General features: G+C 39.3%; 1 protein-coding gene across 3 annotated transcripts; it reads left to right on the top strand.

Moving 5' to 3' along the window:
• The first annotated feature begins 4562 nt into the window (after positions 1–4562).
• Positions 4563–17707, top strand: MS3_00002974 (uncharacterized protein). Of its 3 annotated transcripts, XM_051210653.1 has the most exons (8): positions 4563–5005; positions 5044–5144; positions 5181–5324; positions 5361–5758; positions 6601–6722; positions 12269–12425; positions 15151–15255; positions 16479–17707. In XM_051210653.1, the coding sequence occupies exons 1-4, from the start codon at positions 4949–4951 to the stop codon at positions 5581–5583; spliced, it is 525 nt and encodes a 174-aa protein (XP_051070668.1). In that variant the 5' UTR covers positions 4563–4948; the 3' UTR covers positions 5584–5758; positions 6601–6722; positions 12269–12425; positions 15151–15255; positions 16479–17707. The 3 variants fall into 3 exon arrangements, with proteins under 3 accessions (XP_051070668.1, XP_051070667.1, XP_051070669.1); XM_051210652.1 differs by having other exon boundaries at positions 5044–6722; XM_051210654.1 differs by lacking the exon at positions 5361–5758 and having other exon boundaries at positions 4563–5324.
• The last annotated feature ends 117 nt before the right edge of the window (positions 17708–17824 follow it).

Below are 17824 nucleotides of genomic sequence, written 5' to 3'. Positions count from 1 at the left end.
TATTAGCCCCCAGATCCTTCGGCTTACTTCCTCTTTTTTCAGCTTTCCTCACACGCTGGTCTACACTATCCCCCAACAGCGCTTTTCGAACGGGAAGTTTAGTCCTAACGTGATTTGCATTTATCAAACTTTTGCTGTGTTCTTACGCAACAAAAGTACCATTTCAGTTCTAAAGAATCTATCCTGAGCTATACGTTCGGTAGATTACTTTTTTTTTTTGAGTTTCACTATATTCAATAGTTACCTGTGGTTTTGCCTCAGCTTACTATTCGGTTTTTTTTTTTTGTTTTTCACGTATAGACTAGTTTCAGTTTATATCACTCGTTTTGTCCATTTTTGTCCGTTTTCAGTGTGCTTTTTAGTGTTTTTTTTTTAAAAGGTCCTAGGCTCTTGCAAGCATCTATAACATAATTTGCTTCAACACCGTCATGAAAAACTCATGCAAACGTCCGGGATGCCGTTTTGCTGTCACAACTGGCATGCAGTGCGACAACTGCAAAGGTTGGTTCCACGAAGCATGCACAGATCTGACAGCAACTGCTTACAACAGACTCAGCAAGTCGGAGCAAAAGTGGGTGTGTGTCACGTGCAACACAGACTCCGTAGTCTTGCTGAGTAACATCATTGTCCTACTGACAAGTCTTCGGAACAAGTTGTCAGTTAACTTGGAATACGATAGTAAAAAAACTGATATACAAACAAGAGAGTGCAACGGACTCAAAAACAGGGATATCGATAGGTATTCCATCGACGGAGCATCCATCCACACTAACGACGACGTGTCGAGGCTCAGTACCATCATTACGTCGACGGTACTGAACTCTCTAGGCAAACTCGGGTCTCCCAGCTCAGGGTCTCCGAACACAACAGTGGTTGTCAAAAACCCTGCATGTGGTTCGACCCACGTTAAGAGAGCCCAAAAGAACCAGGCATCACCGCCTAAGCCGAGCAACCCAAGAGTTGCTGCACGGAAAATAACTGGTAATTTAGTCGCACAGTCTACCCCCAAGACTGTTCGTCCGGTCAATAAAGAGCCCATGATTCATAAACGCACACTGACCTCCAAACAACAAGTTACTAAACCTGAACCCATCGTGAAACCTGGTAAATTAACAACAGTTCGTGACGATTCTCTCATTATCATGAACCTCGTTGACAAGCCTGATCTTCCTCTCAGTCTGCAGGACAAAAACGACAGGATGCTCTGGGGTGAATTGAACAAGAAGCTCGAACTTCCTAGAATAGAGCCTTTGACGGTCACCCGGCTCACTCGAGGAAAGGATTCTAAGCATCTAAATCACCCGAGGCTTCTCCGAGTAACACTTAAGGCTGCTACCGACGTAGAGGACGTCTTGCTAGCAAGCCACTTGCTGAAATCAGATGGTAACGTAAGAATACTGCCCGACATACCGTACTCTGAGCGCAGTATCATACGAAACGTCCCTAAAGAATCTCGTGAGAAGTTTTTCCGCGGAAGAAACATAATTGTCCAAGGTATACCGGAAAATGCAGACCCTACTCAATCAAATTCTGACATCAGGGAATGGAAATTCATCAAACAGTCCTTGAGGCTCAAACACATACTGACTCAGCATGTGACGAGACTAGCCAAGAAGGACGGTGATCTTAGACCCCGTCTAATGAAGATAACCTTCCCATCTTCCCACATGGCGGCTGCAGTTCTGGAAGCATTTCGTGCTAATAGACGTCGATTGCCACCTGGAATCCACATGCACCCGGATAGGCCATACGACGTTAGGACCAAGAACAAAGACAAGTTGGAGCTGACCATTCCACTTGTGGACTGTCTAAACGATAAAAAAAACGTGTAAAGGACAGGGCCTACCACCTCGGCAAACCTCACATAGGTGGGCTACCTGTCCATTCACATAAGGTTCATACAGAAAAACAGGACGAAGCTCACGCGTTCCAAATCGAAAGCATAAACTGCTTATATATGAACGCCGCGAGTCTACCAAACAAACTGGATGAACTACGTGAACTAAGCAACGCTAATAAGGCCCATCTGATAGGAATATCTGAAACATGGATATCTTCTCAGTTCTCGGACCAAGAGTTAGCATTGCCTGGGATGACTTTGTTCCGCAACGACAGAAAAACAGGAATTGAGGGCGGAGTAGCCATATACATAAGCTCTTGCTTGGAGGTGCACCAAGTTCACAACCCCAAGTTTAACAATCTTGAGGAATCCATATGATGCTCTGTAAGATTGTCTAGTACTTCGAGGTGTCTAGTCGGAGTCATTTACAGGAAGCCAACTGCCGACATCGAGTACGATAGTCGTATGCTGGAAGGACTATCCCGCTCTATCCGTCTCGGTTTCACACACATCCTGATTCTAGGGGACTTTAATCTCCCTAGAGTCAACTTCGCGGAACACACGTACACTGGAGGCGACAACTCAATTGAAGCTCGGTTCTTCAACCTCATCGATGACTTGGGCTTATATGAAAATGTGAGGTCGGCAACTCGTTGGAGAAACAGTCAGACACCATCGCGCTTAGACTGTGTATTCACTAACGAAGAATTCCTAGTCGACAACCTCTCAATCCTGGCTCCTCTGGGAAAAAGCGATCATGCCGTCATAGCCTTCAGTTTTGTCATCAAAACTAAGCTAAGGTATCCCAACAATAATTTGCGTTGGAATTTTAAACGGCTGAATGTGCCAGCTCTACATGACTATCTACAACAGGTGGTTTGGGATGTTCACCCTCAAATCGATGTGGATGGTCATTGGGACTTCTTACTGCACACGCTCTTATGTGCTACAGACCATTCAGTTCTTCAAACGGTTCCCAAAAGCTTCAAGCCACCTACAGTAATCAAGAACCGTACCCTTCGCCTCCTAAGCCGCAAACGGCACTGTTGGGCGGAATACAAACGAACTAATAACGATGGAGCGTATAGGCAATACAAACATATCAGGAACACATGCACGAAGGCTATAAGAGAAGACAGGCTTCAGTACCAAACAAAGCTTATGGACAAATTCGCCTCTAACCCTAGAAGCCTATTCCGTTATGCAGCCTCTCTTCGTCAAGCCAAAACAGGAGTTTCTCAACTGCTAGGTCTTAACGGCCCGACCAACAACGATGGCGACGCCGCTAACCTTCTGGCGGCCCATTACTCTCAAACATTTCAACCGGCTGACATCAACTTTATTGACGACAGTCTCATCTCCAACTCCACAGGACTTTCTGAAGTGGACCTAAGCGCTGACTTGGTGTTCCGGAAATTGCAGCACTTAAGACTTGACACTTCTCCTGGCCCGGATATGGTTCATCCTGCCATACTGAGGGAGGCAGCCTCAATCCTGGCAACGCCGCTTAGCGTGATGTTTTCACACTCGCTTAGCCGAGGCAAATTACCGGAAAACTGGAAGTTGGCTCACATCACACCAATTTTCAAAGGTGGTCGACGCAATGAACCTTCAAGTTATCGGCCGGTGGCTCTTCTGTCATTACCTTCAAAACTCATGGAGTCCCTGATATGCAACGGTTTAAATGACTATCTACTGTCCTTAAATTTCTTCTCACCCCAACAGCATGGTTTCAGGAAGGGTTACTCTTGTATAACCAACCTGCTGACTGCGGTGGACAGCTGGACAAGCATCCTCGATTGCAAGGGAAAGGTTGATGTCATTTACCTTGATTTCTCAAAAGCTTTTGATAAGGTTAACCACTTGTGTCTTATCAACAAGCTCAAACGACTAGGTATCAAACCACCTCTAATCGATTGGCTTACTTCATACCTAAAAAATCGACACTTTAAGGTTAGGGTTAATTTCACTTTATCTCAGGCTATGGAATGTCCTAGTGGGGTCCCCCAGGGCTCAGTACTAGGGCCTCTTCTCTTCTTGATCTACATAAATGATCTTCCTCAACAGGTAACGTCAGACTTACTACTTTTTGCCGACGACGTGAAACTTTGGAGAGAGATACGCAACCAAGACGATACACAGGCACTTCAGGAGGATCTGACTCGACTTCAAAGTTGGGCAGACGACAACGGACTTACCTTTAACACTTCAAAGTGTAAAGTAGTCCATCTGCGACATGTCGCAAACTACAGTTACAACTTAGGAAACTCCTCTCTAGTAGTATCCCAAGTCGAAAAAGATTTAGGAGTCCTGGTGCCCCATGACTTAAAGTCTTACGCTAACTGTGACAAAAATGCCTTCCGAGCAAACCTTGCACTGGTAACGTTGAAGCGCATTTTTGGACAGTTTGACGGACGAACTTTCCATACAATCTTCAATAGTTTCATCCGTCCCCATTTAGAGTACGGAAACATAGTACTCCCCCTCACTCCATAAGGACAAGGTCACTTTGGAGCGTATCCAACGGCGAGCCACGAAATCAGTTCGAGGACTCAAATCTAAGCCTTACGAAGAACGCCTCCGTTCACTAGACCTTTACCCACTAGAATATAGGCGTCTTAGAGGTGATTTACTAATGGCTTATAGTATTCTTAACACTTCTGGACATCCTCTTAAACACCTACTTAAGCTTAGTTCGAATAATAATCTAAGGGGTAACACCCAGAAACTGGAAACACAACATAGCAAGACGGAATGTAGACACAACTTCTACTCCTTAAGAGTTGTCAAAAGCTGGAATTCGCTGCCGGCCGAGCTAGTCCAAGCGACTTCTCAGGAGTCCTTCAAGAGGCAACTTGACCTATTCTTAAGGACCAAGGACAGCATCACATTATGATTTACCAATTTCTTTTCCTTTTTTATTGTTAACATACCTAGGTTCCTGCCTGGAGGATTTGGTGATCCCCTGCTACTAGACACGGAAGCCTGTTAAGCGAAAGCTTCTTCTATTCCGTCCACAACCATTTGAACCATTTGAACACACAAAGTGCCGTCAGTCTAGACGCAAAGTGCTTAAGACCGAAATTCATAGGTTTCTTTTCAAGTGTGATGGGTGATTTGGATACCTCCCATGCAACCTTGGTTGATGGGTCTGTGTTGGAGAGTGTATGTACATTTAAAGTTTGAAAATCATGTTCGCATAGGGCGGTCAAATCCTACGTAACGCTGTCTCGATAGCAGTGATAACGAAAAGACCCATCGAGTTGTTTAATATTCGAGCTGGTCGACAGGATCCAGGTCTCAGGTGGTTATTTTTGTTATTAGTAGATTTCGTTCCCAGAAGTCAACACGCAGCTGCCGTCGAACTCGCTAGTAGAGTGTGTTGTGGTCATTTATTGTCGTGTGCAGTTGGATCTATGGAAATTCGGTTAATACCTGGTCAGATTTCTCCCGGTTCGTATGAAGCTGATGCTAAGACGGCAGGGTATGTCAGTAAAACTATTTACAAGCTTTATGTAAGGTCAGTCTCACTGATGCTACAAGCTGTAGCGCCAGTGTTAGCGTTTGCTTCCAATCAGAGTGAACTGTTGTTGCGTGGTGGTACAGATACATTGTTTGCACCTCCAATCAACTATATGATTGAGGTAACTTATAAAAATACAAAGACTAAAGTTTGTCAGGTAACATCACATTACTTTAGAAAAATGGGTTTGGTTTGTGAGGTAAAAGTCGTTCGACGGTGAGTGCTTATTAATCGTTGATTATGAAGGCAGAGGGTTTCATCCATTAGGTGGAGGGGTTGTCAAAGTACTGATTTCACCTTTAAAAGAGCCACTTTCTCCCATTTCTTTGTTAAATTCAGGAACCGTTGAGAAAGTCAGTGGTTATTCTCTTGTTGCAGGAAGAGTTCCACTAAAGGTAATGTCACTTGTTGTTGTTAAAAAACCTAAAATAACTTAGTTTTCACTTTCAAAATGACCTGTTTGGTACGTGTGTGGTTAATTTTTGTTCATTTGAAATATGCACTTTTAAATATTCCGCGTAATATCTGTAATAACCGTAATAACAACCCTGTGGGTAGTCCTTGATCCCCTAGATAATAGAGTTTGTGGATATTACTTGTGCTTGGTGACAACTAATGATTTCTAAAACTTGTATTTAATTTCTGACCTATATAGGTTTCATGGTGACTATAAATTACCTAGAATTCTCATCTAGCATTGTAACGTGACCTGGAGATCTACTGCTAGTGACAGTCGTCCGCGTAGTAGTGGTTGTTTGTATTTTTATAAGTGTTGTTATTCGTGTGCGCAGACTTTGCATAGTTCATCAAATAATACATTGAATGTGTAGCACATATTAGTTCATTTATGTCACTCCTTGAAAATCCTTTTCTCATAACAAGTCGATTTACAGTTTGAGACCAGTTTACAGGATTACTTGTTCGTTTAAATGCCCAAGGTATGCCATTTAAATCGTCACCATTTTACGTCTTTTTAACGTGAAATCAGGTGCGTAACTTAAAGTGTTTAGGTGTTCGTCTTCCCAAAACGTTCTACTACACTTGCATAAGTACTTAGTAGCAGTGTTAGTAATGTAATTTTTACTGCAAAATAGCGTTTACTTTTCTAGACCACATGAAAGCTGTGCATTAAAATATTCTGACGTTATTTACTCAATAAAATTAATCTTACGGAGTTTGATTGTATCTTGATACAGCATTCTTTGAACTATTTTTGTTTTCGATCTTATTAATTTAGGTTGCTCATGAAGTGAAAGATGAGGCGTTGCGTTGTCTCAGCAAATGTTTCTCATGTCCTATAAATATTGATTCATTCCAAGAAAGCAGTGATCGTTGTAAGGGCAACGTTGCGGCATTTATGTGCGTCACTAACTTTTTTATTTTGTGTAATTTGCTAGACATTCATTTTTAATAATTCTATTATTACTTATGTTTCCTACCTATTGTGAATACATAGTAATATTGTTGTTTCCATGTTAATGTTAGTAAGAGCAACAATAACGTGTTCACAAGCTTTATGTTAATGATGCTTATTGGATATGATAGTTACAATTCCAGTGTGGACTCTGACAACTCACAAGATCACCTCGTTTATGATCAAACCCCACTATCAAATATTGCCCCTGCTTCTACTATCAACCTTCATGTCTTCGACTTCAACATGCGCTACCAATACTAACTGTCACAAAATGTTATCACTGGTCTCCTGAAACTTCGTCTCAAATTATGTACAAGAGCTTGTAATGCCTGAACCTTGTATTGAATTGGACAACTAAAGTCACTAACCATGACTGTAGACTCTCGTGCTATTAATATATACCGTGTTCTAGAAGCATGTATACAGAATCCCAGCATGTTCATTCACTCAACCTTAATTAGTAGACATAATGATCCAACGAAACTTACCTTTCGTGTATCTGGAGACGCGACCGACTTGTCTTGGTCATGCCTCTGTAGGTATAGCACCAAGTATGAAGACAGGATAGGCGCTTCTCGACTAGATTACTGTCGAAAGTCTCTTGTGTTGTCCGTCTCAATTGTGCATTAAAAATTGAGAAAGGTTTCGACACACCTTTCCGTCGTTTCTGTTCATGCCTCTACTAAATGCAGCTCAGGTTGAGTAAATGACAAGTTTTACAGAAAACTTCATGATCTCTTCCGGAAAGTCAGAAGCATAGACGTAGTAGGGGATTTAAGAGCTCAAATAGGTCGAATAAGTTAAACTAGAAAACACTCAGTCGGGTCGTACGGTGTCACATCCTGACAAACAGATAACAGTGACCGTCTGTTGCAATGTCGCTCAGACGACCGATTATTCCTAGCAAGTGCAAACTTGAAGGCATCAGGAAAGCCGGTTTCTAACCTGGCGCCTGCAGACACCAGCGTGACAATAGACACAAATGGACCATATTTTCGTTAAGCATCGTTGGAGAGGCTCAATGAATGACTAGTGCTTACATTAGATTACAATCTTGAACACCATTCTTACCTTAATGATGGGACGCATTTACATCGAAGTAGACATTAGAAACTCACAACAGGAGGATCACTTAGATATCGATTCAGAGATGAAAAGGTCAATGATCTGTTTGAGGAAATATTGGATAACCACTTAGTCTATCGTAATGAAACAGATTACCTTGAAGAAGCCTAAAAAGTTATCTAGGCAGCTGTTAATACAGTAATAACATCTCAACAATTTAAACCAAAAGGTTATTAAAAATCATTAAGTTCTGATGACATCCACTGAATCGATAAAGGTCCGATAAATGATCCCGACAGTCTCTGAGAGCGATAAATAACAAAAGAGACTAAAGCATAAACTAAGAAAAAGTTTATGCAACGATATTGAGGAGTATTGAACAACAAAACCAAGATGGATGGGAAAGACAGTCGATAGGTAACACTACACAACTCTGCCTACTTATCAAGAAAACAGGTATGGAATGCATGTGTCAGTGAGACTATCTCAAAAAAGAAGGCTATTATTCACTCAATTTGGAAGTTAAGAACGATATCCCGAACACTAACTACAACTAAATTTCCCTTCAATTAGCTTCTGTTCCCAAAAAAACAGTGAGAAATTGACTCAAGTCCACCAGATCTTAAGAGGATTTAAAAGAGTAAATGTAATCTTGAAACGAGATAGAGCAACAAACCCTGATAGTAGACATACACATGCCCAACTGTAGTGGTATTTTCTGACCTTAACACAGCATTCTACTCTTGACTGGGACATGCGTTTCATATGCCCAACTTTCGCCTACCTTGACGGGCGATTTTGTCTGGCGTAGTAGTATGCTGGAAGAAAGCTGGGGGCGGCCAAACCAAAACATGTCAACAGTCTATGAAGTCACTGAGAGTTGGATTAAGCCATGATAATAGGTGTGGAATACCTGATTGGAGTCCGCGTGATTATCATAACCAATGGTTGGAGACTGAGTGGTATGGATCGAAACCGTTTGCAGGGACCCAGGTACATCCGTTCTTTATCTTCCTCCAAATTCTAAATTCCCCAACGTTTTTTGTTTTACTAATTTATATTTTCTCGAATCGTATCTTCCATGCCTAATCATTACTATTACAACTGATACTGTTACTACTACCTCTACTATTCTGAGATTTGGCCTGACAATTTTATCTCTCTGTGCTAATGGGGTATGGCAACTTGGATCAATGTACATGTAGCAAGTAATTTCCTGCGGATGCAGTTCTAAACTATTCACTAAACTATCGAGCACAGAATCCTAGCGTAGCCAAAGCAAAACAAGTAAGCCATTTGGCTTGATAAACTGTTTTTAAAACGTAAATTAACTGTCAGTATACAAAATAAATAATTAACACAGTCTATTAAACATGGAAAGAGAGACATAAGTAACATACCAAACAGTAGCCAAAGGATTTATTTATTTATTTGGACACAAATATTGGCACAAAGGGTCACCGAATACATATGTGCCACACAAGTCACTTTATTTGTATGTGGGCTGTGATACTGTCCGGGTGCACAGACCGAAGCAGATGGTTTTCTTAGGGGGCCACACCCGAAGCCTTCGACCTAAAGGTCTGATGCAGTCCCATGGTAGCCGGTGACCAATAATTGGTTCGTACGCCCTTTGTTCCCCGAGGATCCTGAACCCCATGTGCACCATTGGTTTGGAAGCAGAGTTTTCTAACTCCCGTAGGTGGGTCCTCCATAATCCACCAACCCGGTTAAAACACCGAACATTCGCTTTTCGTCCTCTTAATTTCGTAAACAACACAAGAAGGCAGTGGCTGTATACTCATGACCATGTGAAAGCATTTGGAGATGGAGAGCTGACTGTCCCAAGAGGATAGGGAAAACGAGTCAAGAAACCTAATATCGTTTGTGATAAACATAAAAATTATGATTGGTAATAAACTAAACAAGGCATGGTCATACAAAGTCAGAAAATGTTGATGTGGTGGTGGTGGGTTAGTCTTGTCATTGGTGTGTTCGTTTATCTATCACACTGAGCAGTACATATGTACCAGGTTCCACGGAGTGACTGACTGGGAGTTAAAGCTTAGTGCGAACTCCCCACCTTAATTAATCTTCGTTAAGGCTGCTGGCTGTCCCATTTCGTTTGATCTGATCATCGATATCCTCCTTGAAATAACATTTTCTGCTAACTTCTCAAGGATCACTCTCCTACCAGGTTTTCTTATAGACATAAAGTATATAGACCACTCATTCCTATTTGGCCAAGGTTGACAAAGTATAGTCTTTTAAATACCCTTTAAGGAACAACGCAAGTTTGTCCTAAATGCGATCCCCCTCTTCTAAATGGAAAATATTGCTTCACGACTGATTGGGGTTAACGTCTTAGCCAATGATGAGTGAAGTAATTGAGTATATCGACCACTTCACTTATCCTGAAAGTATGATCAGCCCTTAAGAGTTGGTATCTGACAAAATCTCGGCGGGTTCCTTTGGCGTATGCCAACAAAAGGGTGTTATACTGAGCAGCAATTTACTGTGCTCTACTTTGTGGCTGTGAAACGTGGTCTGTGAAAGTAGAAGGCAAGTGTAGGCTAAAGGTTTTTGATCACAGGTTTGTTTGGAACGTTGCTCAGGTTGTTTGAACAACTGAGTGTGCGATGTTGAGGTGAGGTATAGGATATTCGGTATAGGTAGGGAATCGGTTGGAAAGGTAATGGATCTTCAGGGACTAAGGTGGTTACATGTCGAGTATGTCTAACCACCGTCTACCTCGATGACCAATGGTTCCTAGCTCAAAAGCATGTTGGAAGATATCTAGGAGCGACCAAATCGGAACTTGTCATTAATTCCTAAGATCATTGAGACATGCAAGTAGATGCATACAACTTGGTTGGGGTACCCGCTATGACCACAGTCAGTGGTTTGATACTGGATGATACATCAGAATCATTGTCAACGGCACATTCGCTCTATCTTTTCGATCTAGAATTCCAGTATTTCTCCAGGTATACTCTTTACTCTATCTTTCCAAATTATATTCCTGAAGTTTAGACTTCCTATCATTGCTACTACATTATTTCAACCTCTTTATTTCCATCTCATGCTAATTAGGTATAACAACCTGATCAAATGCACATCTTTCCCAGGCTGTGTGTCGATTGTGTCTGTCGGATAAGACATCGTGTATATCTCACGTTTAGTAAACTACATAGATCCAACATGTTTGGTGCTGAAATACTTCTTATAAATCTGGTTGTTTTATTCTTTAGTTTCAGTTTGGTAATTATGTCTCAATTTTGATTTTCGGTGCCTCATTTAGTCATAGAAACAAAGAACATGAAAAGTGCTTTTCAGTAATTGGAGGTGAATTTTCGATGAAATTGCTGATCTGATCATTTCAAAACATACTGATTAATTTTTCAACAAAGTTGTTGTGTGGTTGGAGGTAGTTGGCAGGAAGTCCTACTTAAAAGTTTCATGCTACTTGGCACTCGTCAACGGAATGTACCTGTAGTCTTTGGAAGAATTGTGCTGCCCGGCAGGTCTGGTCCTACGTCACCCAACTCAGTCTGAGATGTTACTACTGAGTTACCCGAGCAGCAACTGATCCGTGACAATGACACATTTTCACCATTGATCGACCACTGATTGCTGACCAGTGTCATATTTATCTTGTCTTTTAGTGCTGATCGCATTCTATCGATCAGATTGCAGTGTGATCACTAGTCTCATTGACTACTCCGCATTGTGTGAACTATGTTTTGTCGTTAGGTGGTTGGAAGTAATCAACAGAGAACCGTAAACCCAGGGTTCAAGTTATTTGGCAATCGTCAGCAAGTTGCATCATTGATTTCAACCTGGAGTATAATGTGAACTTATATTACGCTAGAGTAAACCCGATTATTAATGCATTTCTCAAATTCGTCCAAATGAATTCAAGACAGCGCCTTATAGATACAATTTGGAGGGTACTCAGTCATTTAATGTCAATATGAATATCAGAAAACAGTTTGGTTTTAACGTTAATATATCTGATCTTAAACAGAGAGGTGGTCGCTCAATATCATAGATTGATTGAAATTAGACATTAACGCCGCCGGATGTCCACTCAGTAGTCTAGAGACCAAAAGTCCTGGGTTCGAGTCCCATATACAGAATCGTAGGCACCTCTGATGAGTTTTATACTAGGACAAGACGCCTGTCTAGTGCTTTCAGGTTCCCAGTAGTGGTATAACATTAATCAGTTCATGATTTTAATTACAGCACAACTATCTCCATAACCCTATACTGATAGTTAAACAGAAAGGTCAGTCCTAACAGATTCTTCTGTACTCAGCACATAGCACAAGATAAGTTGTTAGTCCTTATAGGATGTGTATTTGTGCAAGCGTTAAGGTACATTTGTTTTGTATTCATGTAAAATTTTGTCTTTCTACACTAGGTTCGTTATGCATACTTCAACAGATTGCCGTCTGGCCGTTACTGGAATTATTAATCCTCGAGATCATCATTATAGGCAAATGGTCTCAGAAGCCTGTCAGTCACTTTATAACTATTCCAAATTTGGAATATGTTGTGACGATTATATGCAAGATCAGGTGTGTTTATCATACATAAACTTCAGAATCATCTATTCTGTTAACACTACTGACGCTTTTTTGATTTTTGACAACGAATTCGTTCTCACCTAAGTCCAACTCCATATATAAAAACACAGAATATCCTATGTACTGTTAGGGTTACTGACTATGTATTCTAACATCAAGTCAATACTGATTCTAATGGTGAATAATATGCATTCTATCAATAAAGTTTTTCGGATAGGTTTATCATTATTTCGATATTTGTATATCTGAGCTCCTATAATGGGATTTATATCTGTTGTAACTTATCAATAAATATATTTTATGTCAATTTAATACGGCTATCTATTGACTCTGAAGAAGTGGCTTACATTTAGTCACGAAACTTTTCTACTCATTGGGATAGAACAAAAATATATATATTATTAACTTTCTACCCCATGCTCAATTTTTTTTTGAAACTATCAATTTAAACTTTGACATAGATACCTATATAGTGAATTATTCTTTGAGAGGGTCACGATAATTTCAATCGACAATGAAGCTCTGGCGCTAGTACGGCAAATATGAACTCCGTTGGTTATCATCTAGTGCCATATTCATAAATCCACTTGACATCATTGATACATTTGGTTAAAGTTTGTATGTGTAACATGTATGGTAAAAAACAAAAGCTTCGAGATATTTTTAGTGTGATTCTACTTACTTTCAAGTCGTCGGTTGTGTAACGGTCTTTTCCTGTTGTTTCATTGCAAATTGAATGAGTCGCGGTGAGCAGTGAAAGCAGAAGAGATGAAAAAGTTAGCAACGAAAGGTAACAGTTGACAACTGTTCAGATCTATCAAGGAAACGATATTAAAAATCGGTCTGTTAGTGAAAGTATCTCGGAAAAACATGGAATTATTATTCACTCTTAACCATGGAGATTGGACCTATGAGCAGAACACTTTAGGGAATGGTTCAACTGGCCTTCAGCCATACTTCAGTTACCCACTATCTCCGAGCAATAGGAATGATAAATTGATATATGTCTTCCAACTCTTAGTAGGGTTGCAAAGGCTACAGGAGATCTAAAGTGACGGAGGGCATCAGAGCCTTATGGACTAACCCCTGAGAGGATGATGGTCCAGTTTTAGCAGTCAGATTAACTGAAATATTAGCTAGAATCTGAAATCTGAACATAATCTCATCTGACTGGTCTCGATCTCTGAAAGGACGAAAATCTCCTTATGACAATCACAGAGGAATCAGTTTAGCTAATAGTGTCTAAAATATTGGCTTCAATCTTGAACACCATTCTTACCTTAATGATGGGACGCATTTACATCGAAGTAGACATTAGAAACTCACAACAGGAGGATCACTTAGATATCGATTCAGAGATGAAAAGGTCAATGATCTGTTTGAGGAAATATTGGATAACCACTTAGTCTATCGTAATGAAACAGATTACCTTGAAGAAGCCTAAAAAGTTATCTAGGCAGCTGTTAATACAGTAATAACATCTCAACAATTTAAACCAAAAGGTTATTAAAAATCATTAAGTTCTGATGACATCCACTGAATCGATAAAGGTCCGATAAATGATCCCGACAGTCTCTGAGAGCGATAAATAACAAAAGAGACTAAAGCATAAACTAAGAAAAAGTTTATGCAACGATATTGAGGAGTATTGAACAACAAAACCAAGATGGATGGGAAAGACAGTCGATAGGTAACACTACACAACTCTGCCTACTTATCAAGAAAACAGGTATGGAATGCATGTGTCAGTGAGACTATCTCAAAAAAGAAGGCTATTATTCACTCAATTTGGAAGTTAAGAACGATATCCCGAACACTAACTACAACTAAATTTCCCTTCAATTAGCTTCTGTTCCCAAAAAAACAGTGAGAAATTGACTCAAGTCCACCAGATCTTAAGAGGATTTAAAAGAGTAAATGTAATCTTGAAACGAGATAGAGCAACAAACCCTGATAGTAGACATACACATGCCCAACTGTAGTGGTATTTTCTGACCTTAACACAGCATTCTACTCTTGACTGGGACATGCGTTTCATATGCCCAACTTTCGCCTACCTTGACGGGCGATTTTGTCTGGCGTAGTAGTATGCTGGAAGAAAGCTGGGGGCGGCCAAACCAAAACATGTCAACAGTCTATGAAGTCACTGAGAGTTGGATTAAGCCATGATAATAGGTGTGGAATACCTGGTTGGAGTCCGCGTGATTATCATAACCAATGGTTGGAGACTGAGTGGTATGGATCGAAACCGTTTGCAGGGACCCAGGTACATCCGTTCTTTATCTTCCTCCAAATTCTAAATTCCCCAACGTTTTTTGTTTTACTAATTTATATTTTCTCGAATCGTATCTTCCATGCCTAATCATTACTATTACAACTGATACTGTTACTACTACCTCTACTATTCTGAGATTTGGCCTGACAATTTTATCTCTGTGCTAATGGGGTATGGCAGCTTGAATGGATTTTTATGTGCTCTACGTACTAACTGACCGACTGAAACTAAATAGAAAAGTCTGTTCAATAAAAATGGTAAATGGTGATTTTTGGATATTTTGATTGTGAGTGCACTATTTGATTAATAAAATTAATCAGATCTGAAAATTTCCCACAAAATGGTTGGCTGTTCATTTCAAGAATTAGGTTAACGTGCTAAATTTATTAGTTCTCATTATTGATGGGTATGTATTAGTATAATTGTCTTATTTTATTCTAGCTTATAGTGCTTATGGCATTAGCTAAGGGAAATTCAGAAATACGTTGCGGGCCGTTGACATTACATACAAAGACCGCAATATATGTTGCAGAACACTTACTTGGTGTAAGTTATTTAATAGTACTGCACATTAATTATGTAAAGCTTGCTTTTAATACTCATTTCGTTGATGAATATGTATTCACTGTAAGTACTTTTATTTCTATAATACACATATGAATATGACTTGTATCAGTTGGCTAATTAAATATGACATTAATTTCGAACGTTGCCAAGCCTAAATTTGTGTGCTAAATTTTGATTGACACTGAATGAGAGTAAACTAGCATTACTATTCAGGAACCCATGACGATGAAGTAGGTAGGACGGTGTTTGGACTTAGAATACAATACCAGTAATTGTCTGTCTGGATCTGTCTTACCGAGATACAGCATTATTAGCTTGATGTGGTGTGGAATATACTTTTTTACCGATAGCCATATAAAGATATCTTAACAAACAGACCATAAACTTATGGTCCATTTATTTTGACAGTAGAAAGGAACTAGACAAAAAAATCACCCGTTCAGTGAGTTTCAGTTAACTTTCACCAATAAACATTTGAATTAATATATAGATATAAACTACATCGTTTTCGAAAGATCACGTCAATCTATTGCTTTTCATTTAAGATATTGTGAAGTTTTTTCCATACATATTAACTGGTAAATTTCTAAGTTTTCAAAGAAGGGACTGTATTGTGAATAATATGCCTAAAACTTTCAAATTTAAGGCTAATAGTGTAACTTTCGTTTGTTGGCCAATATTTAACCCCGGTATTCAGGCATTTATCTAAATAATTGATGGTGACTACTTTAATTTTTTATTGTGACTAGAATGCCATTAATAGTTGCACTGTCTTAAAGCATAACAGTGGTTATTCCAATTAAACTATTGCTAATCAAGTAAATTTTGCCATTAACACGAGAAATTTTTGTTCATAGATCTTATTTTATAGATTTTCATTCGTTTGCTGGTCAGGGAATACTTACTACAACTTCTTGTAACAGTTTATTATTCTCAAACAGGATGAAATACAATTCTACTCTAGAATGGCTAACTACAATATAATGCTTCAGTTTCGACTAAATTCTAATTGCGTCATCATTTCTGACTTGCAAAACCCTCGTCCAAGATCTCGATTCCTAAGTACTGATATTAATATCATCGTACCTATTTTAAGATAATCCAGTTTGCCTAAGAGCTTGTATTTTGTTATCCCGGCGTATTTGTTTCCCATATTTATATTTCTGTACTTAATGTTCAAAATATATTTTGTTTATATGCAGGTTAAATTCGAAGTAACCACGAATGATGGATCTTCAGTCATATCGTGCAATGGTGTTGGATACACACCCGAACATTTGAAAAATTCTTGTTCATAATTCTTCTTTTAATGTTTAACAGTGCTTTCAATTTCACTTGTGTTGTTTATCACTTGCTTTGTTCTTTTTATTAGAAAGAATTTTCAGTCTGATCTCTTGTCTTATTTTCACAAGGAACTTCTTGTGCAAATACAGTTTGCTTTAAGTCGTATTTTTTTAAAAGTGAGAATATCAACTGTTACGTAACGTTGGGATAAAATCCATCATTAACTCTAGTGACAATTAATAGTTCTGACAGCCCGTTTCGATTCCTTTGATCACACCATTAGGCACAATGCGACTTCGAATTTCGAAGTTATATATACGGCCTGTTTAATTCCACAAACACTCACGAAATTCGAGTTCAGATATATCTTTAGGAAGCATAGAGATGGTTCACTCTGATTTCTTGTCGAAAAATGAAATGTTGGTGTTATGGTTCGTTATTGCTTGAATGCTATTACTGATGCGTCTTACTCGAACGAACGAAGGATCAATGATTCAGCGACTCGATAGCTATTCTGGTTCGTGGTCCCTGACTCTGCTAACCCGATCAAGAAGTCTGGGTAAGGTGTAGAAAGTGTATTCTACAGATAAACAGCAGATAACAAGTCAGGCAGGCAGATCAGATCAAGCATACAAGTCAAGCGTATTTATACAATTATTTACAATCGATATTGTCATAGAAAATTTTTAAACATTAATCAATGAGTTCATTAATTGACCTATTTGCGCATTTAATCGATAGTTCATCAATTGACCCCAATAAAAATATTTAACATTTGATCGATAAGATAAAATTTAAAATTATGAGTTTGGGGATATCCCAACAGTTGGATAGAATTCAATTAACAGTACTTAGGAAGTAGACAGTATGAAATTGTATCTTGCGAAATGACCATAGATAGAGACAACAGTGTGGAACCTAACACATAGTTTATTAGTTCAATTTACCACATTTTTGTGCCACTAAAGAAGAACTAAGGCGCTATCATTGACAAGAAGCTGAAGTAAATTAGAAATGTCAAGGTGATGAATAATAAGTGGATCTGTGCCACTGTCGTATGTCCATATGTATATTCAGTGCCAAGTGATTTTATGCCATTGAAATGGATTGGAAAATTAGTTTGATACGATGAGTGACACTAAATGTGAGTCATAAAGAATGATTTACTATAAACATGAGACCATGATCCCTAATCAGTGATATTTTTTGGGAAGCAACTATTTAGCACCCTAAGATTAAGGATAAAACTTCCGACATACAAGCC

Source organism: Schistosoma haematobium, chromosome ZW (assembly GCF_000699445.3).
Source record: "Schistosoma haematobium chromosome ZW, whole genome shotgun sequence".
Lineage (NCBI taxonomy): Eukaryota > Metazoa > Platyhelminthes > Trematoda > Strigeidida > Schistosomatidae > Schistosoma > Schistosoma haematobium.
This window is presented reverse-complemented; position numbering and strand designations above follow the sequence as displayed.